The 7,240-nt window shown below is 36.5% G+C and overlaps 1 protein-coding gene across 2 annotated transcripts in view; it reads left to right on the plus strand.

Moving 5' to 3' along the window:
- The window catches only part of ctnnbip1 (catenin, beta interacting protein 1), a 31,938-nt gene that overhangs the window by 16,224 nt on the left and 8,474 nt on the right, over nucleotides 1-7,240 (plus strand). For both annotated transcript variants that reach the window (XM_016513170.1, XM_016513169.1), the window contains exon 3: nucleotides 715-805. In XM_016513170.1, the coding sequence (XP_016368656.1) occupies nucleotides 715-805 (91 nt within the window). The remainder of the gene's footprint in view (nucleotides 1-714; nucleotides 806-7,240) is intronic.

Genomic DNA, 7,240 nt, shown 5'->3' on the forward strand with positions numbered 1-7,240 from the left:
CCAGTGGGGACATACTTACTGATTATAATGACTTTTACTGTCTTTTTACGCGTTGCGTTGCATTGTGCCGCGTAAACATAAAACCCTGTCTGCATTTGTGATCAGAGAGATGACAAACAACAAGTGCTAACGTTAATCCACACTGCCCAAAACTCGCGTTTGAATCATCAGTGGCAAATGATAAAAGAAAACGTACTTACGTGAGTCAGAACTGCCGGCATTTTAGTCTAACGTTACTCTCCCAGGATCAGTAAACAGTCCTCCATAAAATGTGCTGGCGATCCACAGCACTAAGTTGAACACATTTTTGAGTGTTTTGTGAGAATTAAATAATGTGAGGAGGACATTAATTTTTCTGTCAGGATTAAATGAGATGTCATTGGTTAATATTATTTCCCCCCAGCTGCACAACCTTGGTTACATTTTATTGAAAGTTTGACTATAAAAACAATTAGTTTTCTTTAGAATAACCTGCAAGTGATTTTTTATTTATTTAATAATAATGCACAAAAAGGCCCAGATACTTCAGAAAGCAAATTGCTCACATTTTTTTATTTTCTCTAACATTTAGAAACCAGTCATTGTCTTGACTTTGGTGACTGTTTCATTGTTCTTTGAAACCGATCTAGCATTTGACAGTTTAGTGGCGATTCTTAACTGGACACTGGCATGGATTTTCAATGTAAAGTTATTTTTTTGTCCCCACCCTTACAGCTGACACCAAACGAGGAAGCGTTTCTGCGGAATTATGCAGGCGTGGTGCACAGCCAGATGAGTCAGTTGCCACAGCACCCTATTGACCAGGGTAAGTCAACATTTACAGCCTGAACACCGCAGGCCAAACCTCCACCCTTTACCACGAACACTCTTATTTACCGAGGTACTGTAGTTCTTATCACACTGGACATTGGAATATTAGAAGAATTATTGTCTTTCTTGATTGTTTAGATTATATTTGGAAATGGTGTCATTAAAATGTCATGTATGATAGAGCAAGTTGACTCTAGATCATGTATAAATTGGATTTGAACAAAGGTGAAATAGGGATTTTGTAAAAAAAACTACCAACTTTTTATAAAATTATTAGCACATTAAAACTATGTAAAAATGTGTATATAAACAATATAAAATATTTTATATAAATATTTTAATCATATTTGGAGAGAGAGAGAGCGTATATATATATGTGTGTGTGTGTGTCTGTGTACTGGAAAAAAAATAGCATTTTTGTATATTTTGGACATTGTGCTGTAGCTCGCTCCACAAGGAGGCGCTAGCACAACATAAATGTTCAGGTAGGCAGTTTAAATGCTATATATATTGTAGGGTAATTTCCTCTGTTTTCAGCTGAGATGATCAGCTGATCTATAGGTTTAATGTGAAAGAACTTCACTTAGTTGCTTCATATGTCATAGTAAGAATGAAACTGTAATGCTCTGTCTTACTAAGATGCATTAACTGTCAGATCGCATGCTCTGTGATGTGATTTTTTTTTTTCGACGGGAAAAAACAAGTCTTAACGATGTGAATAACTAGGTGTATAGAAGAATGGAGCACACATTTTGTTTTCATTAAATATGCATATGAGCCTGGTTGTTAGGCAAGGATACCAATGCTGTGCTCTTTTTGGAAGGATCTTCATAAATAATGCAGTAGCAGAAGAAAGATGGATGTAGATGTCAATATGTGCTGTGCTTCTGGGAGTTTTCTAGCTCAAATTACTTTTTGTGAAGATCTGTGTGTATGTTTGCTCCAACGTTAGGAAATATTCCATCGTCGATGAGCCAACATTCTGATGAGTGATTTTTAAGACGTTGTGATGTTTCTAGAATAAGAAATGTAAATGCCAGCTCTTAGATGAAAGCGATCAGTAGACGCTTGTGGTCTCCTGCAGTATAATGAGGGTGAGATGAAAGGGAGAACGCACTTAATGAACAACACACAATGAAGTACAATAACCTTTGTTTAAAGCACAGACGAGGAGGGCCGTCAGGAGTATGTTAGGGGAGTATCATCAAGATTAGTTTCTATTAGGAGAAACTGTGACTCTCATTCTCTGGCATACAATCTGTGTGAACCCTTAAATAAAGCTTGTGCTAAAAATGCTAGAGGTCTGTTGAGGTGAATTGGAATGTGTTTAGTAGTAGTCGCTTATTTTAGTTCAAATTAAACGGATAATGTAGGATCACAACACAGCTATCTGAGGTTTTAACTAATGTAATATTGGAGCAAATGGATGGCACTTCAGATCTACACATGCTAATGCTTTCTCTCTCACATCAGGCAAAATAGTGCCACATCTCGGGGGACTATATCGCAGTTGGATGAATTATTTACGTATCAAGCTGTCTCAGAGGGCTGCCTGTGTTTGCATCCAACACCTTGGAAAATGTGCAGACATGGCTATATTTGTTTCTAATAACGCTTGCAAAAAAGAAACATGCTATATGGCTTTATATTTAAAGTCATATGATGCGATTTCAATTTTTCCTTTCTCTTTGAAGTGAAGTGATACAAGCTCTTGGTGCATAAAGAAGATCTGTAAAGTTGCAAAGACTAAAGTCTCAAATCCAAAGAGATATTCTTTATAAAAGTCATATGACCCCTTTAAAGGTATGAATGATCTGTAGGCCTCTCAGATTTCTGGGGTCAATTAAAGGGTTGCTATCTGTACAGTTAACAAGAACCATCTAATGAAAATAGTTCATTTGTGTTGAGCACATTTGTGTGTAGAATAGACTCGGACCACTGAGGCTGACCATTTCTCTTTCTCAATGGCTATTGTTCTCACGTGAATAATGACTTCTGTGTTTAACTGTTTTTTTTTTTTTTTTTTTTTTTTTTTTTTTTTTTTTTGGGAAAGAAAGTGCCTGATTTCCCATGCCCATTTAATCTTTTAGCTATGTGGTTGACAGTCATGTCATATTCCAAGCGCTGGTGGTCTGGCTGGCCTCCCCAATTCAAGATTCATAGCCCTAGTTGATCTCTCAATTAAAGCAGACGGTTTTCAGTATTGCATATGTACGGCCTAAGAAATCTATCTTTTACTAGCCATGGATGGGTCTACCATATTAAACAGTTGACATTAATTATTCTCATGCTCATTGATTTACATCTGCCATGTCGTCACTGCCAGACAGTCCACTGGGCTGCTGAGATAACAAACAAATTACCGGCCATGGAGACGTGTCTAGATGAGATGTTTTGACATTACCTTTCCTGTTCCCAGACTCAGGATAAACAAAAGAACTTATACTATGCGTCCCAAATACAAAGTCTGACATGAAAGGTCATTCATGAATATGCAGAGGATCTGAAGCACTTTAGAGAGACAGGGATGCCCTGATGCAATAATTCCTTTATTAACGAAATTGGCAAACTAGTTATGCTTGCACAGATACATGACAAGAATTTTATTAGAGCTTCTTTTTTCACAGTTGTGCCATCGTAGACAGTCTCCATTAAAGATTTTTTTTATGTGAGCCATTTCTGAGATTTACCGAGTTTTATAGCACCTTCACAAAAAGCATAGGGGACATACAGTATACTGCTCTTCTAATGGACAAGCTTGCAATTTCGCAAGTTAATGCAACCACACTATATGTAATTGATGGGATGACTTCTGCTCTAGGGAGCAGCTTGGCATCTAGTAATGGAAATATAGCAACGGAATCTTTTATATAATGTGTGTGCGTAGTGAAGATCATGAAAAGCAAGTGTTTTATTCAGTCTTGTATATCATAATAGAGTTGGAACATGTTTAAATGTATACAATTCCTGATTTATTTACTGTATGCTGTGGTTGTTAGTGTTAGTGCTTCTTGATTAGCTATATTTTCACAAATCAAAACATCTAATTCAGTTATAGGTTACATTTACATCCCACTTGAATTTTCAATTCAATAAATTAAGAGTTAATTTTTCAGGTCACATAGAAATGATCATAATAATGTATTAGCTTTCTATTACAACTCAGTAAGCTAAGTGAATTGATGCAAAGCTTCACGTAACTTTTTAGTGAACAAAACTACAATAAAAATGTGTAGCATAACTGAAATTGATGTGGATTTTGGATCATGATAGGGCATGGTGAAAACACAGGATGACCCTTGACATGTCTCTCGCCCTGTCATCTTTTCTCTTTTTTTGAGAAAGAAATGTTTTGGAAATGATCTTGCGGTTGTGAATGTGGTCAGTTTTGATCTCAGTATTTTTCCCCAGGCTGGACAGGTTTGATTGATTTCTGACACTGAAGGTGGTATCCACATTATATATAACAAATATTTGTAGATGGGCTCTTTTGACTATTCAGAACATCCAAGCATTGCAACAGTGAGTTTTGCACATGCAACCACCACTACTTTTTCCTTCATAAGTGTACAAATCTGCCACTTTCCCTGTTTACTTGTCTACGGATTAAACAAATTTGCATTCGGGACCATCTAATTGGCTAATTAGCATAGACGCATATTCTAAATTTTGTAATGCAATTTTAATCAAATCTTAGGCCTTGAAGTTTAGAGGAGGAAACTGGATGGTGGTGTCTGGGGGAGGACGGTGGGTGTAGGAGAACTTTGAGAGTTCAGGCAGCTCAAAGCTTCATACCATGCCAAGCAAACTCATTAACAGGCCTGAAGAAATAGCTGCAGCTAAAATTAAATGATCAGGTGACTATTTATTTATACAGTAAATAGGTTAATATGTTTCTGAGAAAAAGAAAAAAAAATTTATTGATTATAATATCTAAATATATATTCCAGTGAATAATAAAATATTTTTATTTATTTTTATTAAAACGTAATAAGAAAAATAATATCAGATATATTCAACATGCAAAGATGATGTAAAATACATTGTATTTTTAAATATTTTATTTTATACTCAGGTTAAATAATTTAGGTCACATGTAAAATTCTTAAAAATATTAGTCTTTTTTTGGGGGGATCCAAAAGGAGTGTGAGTGGCAGGCTGTTCTCTGGCTGAACTCTGATCCTCATCATTGGCTGAAAGCCGACAATGAGGCTGTGAGAGAGCCTGCCGCCTCTTTTGTGGAGGCCTTGGGGACTAAACAACGGCGCAAGTACAGTAGACAGTTTCCATGGCAATGGAACGGGTGGCAAACGGGGTGGACAAGGACTTTAGTGGTGGTGTGTGAATGAAGGAGAGGGACAGGCCTCATCAGAGGACCTTCAGTCAAACCAGATTGTTAATTGCAAACGGAATGTTTGAGAACATTGCACTCGCTCATTTGGTCCTGTCTGTGTGACAGTGTTTGAAAGGATGCTGCTCTTTTACATCCCCCTTACAAGCTTTTATTCTCTTTGTTGTGTAAGTGCCTGCCCTTTTAAAGAGTTCAAGGCTATGCATCCGTTAGTTGTGCATTATCCATCTTTTAGACTGACGCGGCCGAGTCAACAGTCTTTTGTCTTGTGTCTGCTGGTATAATCCTCAAACGGTATAATCCCAGACTGCACTCCATCAGCGGACCGATGCGACACAGAAAGCACATTTAAGACCCTTCATCACTAAACCAATGACTCATTGCCCAAAACAGAGAAAACACTTATTACTCATAACTACAAGCCATTTTTTTACTTCTATAAATAGACTTCATGATGGCTTGAATGAATTACTTTTGCTACGTTGCTAAAATTAAAGAGCGTAAAAACCCATGTAACAGTTTACATGATTAATTTCCTCTCAGGCTCTGGTATTTTAAGCCTAGCCCAAATATGTCCAGTTTTTGTGTTTATAGTAACTACAATGGTTTTGTTTGCCAGCTGTGAACAGTGTGTTTTTAGGTGGTCCGCTGGCACAGTATAATAATGCAGTAGATGTTATTAAACAGCCCCGTCACCGTCCTGCTGTTCATCGTTATCCTCTTCTGCTGGAGCAGATTGTGACCCGTTTCTAATTGCAGTAGTAATGGTCTAAAAGTCTATTTCCTCCGATAAGCAAATTAATGAGCCACAGAGCCGGCTTTAAAGAAATTTCACTGACATGTTGAAGGGGGAAAGTACATTGAGGGTCTGATGCTTGCTAATGCTATATATAATCTATTATTTATTTTTAAAATAGAAGTTATTAAACTTGTATTTTATATTTAGATGATTATGAAAGAAATATCTGGGATTGTGAGTCATATTTTGGCTGGTTGGAGTCTTTGTAGATGTAAAAGTGTCTTGCGTGATGCACGCAGAAGGGTGTGGGGGTGTATGTGGTTGCGTTCACTGTTCATGATCCATCACTGCTGGCCATGTTTAAACCACATTTCCTGAAATGGCCCACTAATACCATATCTGCTATCTCAACTCCTCAGCCGTGATCTGCCTGCAATTATCTTTTTAAGTGTGCCCTTAGAAGTTTGCCCCTTTTGGTTAATTATTACAGTATTTTATTGCTATTATCAGATGATTCGTACATGTGGGTTAAACAGTCTGTTTTACTACAGCTGTTAAACAGGACTTTTTTTAATTTAAAGGTGCCCTTTTTTAATGCCAGTGTTTAATGCCACTGTAGAAATAAATTATATATTTTTTTCTGTTTTCTTTTTTGTCTTTTCAGTTTTCTTTTTTGTTTAATATTTCCTGAGTAATTATTGTTTATTTAATTCCTTTTTAGTTAAATTTAGTTTAAAGTTAAACTAAACGGTACATTTAACTTTAACTTACTGGTACCACTTTACAATTAGGTCCATTATTTATTTAGGTAATGTGAAGTTAACATTACATAATATTGGCAGATACAACTTTGAATTTTAATGATGTATTAGTAAATATTGGAATAAAATAAAATAATAAATAGATATAGATATAAATAGATATTAATAAATAATGTTGAAACATGAAGTAATGTTAAAAAATTAACAAAGTTAAAAAAAAATGCTTTCGAAGTGTTTTTCATTACTTAATGTAGTTGACTAATGTTAACAAATGGAACCTTATTGTAAAGTGTTACCAAATTATTTTTAGTTTTCTACTTTTACTTTGTGTGTGTGTACCTGTTTTTCTATTCTGGTGGGGACTTAAGTGAAGTGACATGTGGCCAAGTATGGTTACCCATACTCGGAATTAGTGCTCTGCATTTAACCCATCCTAAGTGCACACACACAGCAGTGAACACACACACACCGTGAACACACACCGGGAGCAGTGGGCAGCCATTTATGCTGCGGCGCCCGGGGAGCAGTTGGGGGTTCGGTGCCTTGCTCAAGGGCACCTCAGTCGTGGTACTGAAGGTG

The sequence above is a fragment of the Sinocyclocheilus rhinocerous genome, unplaced genomic scaffold (genome assembly GCF_001515625.1).
Source record: "Sinocyclocheilus rhinocerous isolate Xijiao unplaced genomic scaffold, SAMN03320098_v1.1 scaffold1406, whole genome shotgun sequence".
Taxonomy (NCBI): Eukaryota; Metazoa; Chordata; class Actinopteri; order Cypriniformes; family Cyprinidae; genus Sinocyclocheilus; species Sinocyclocheilus rhinocerous.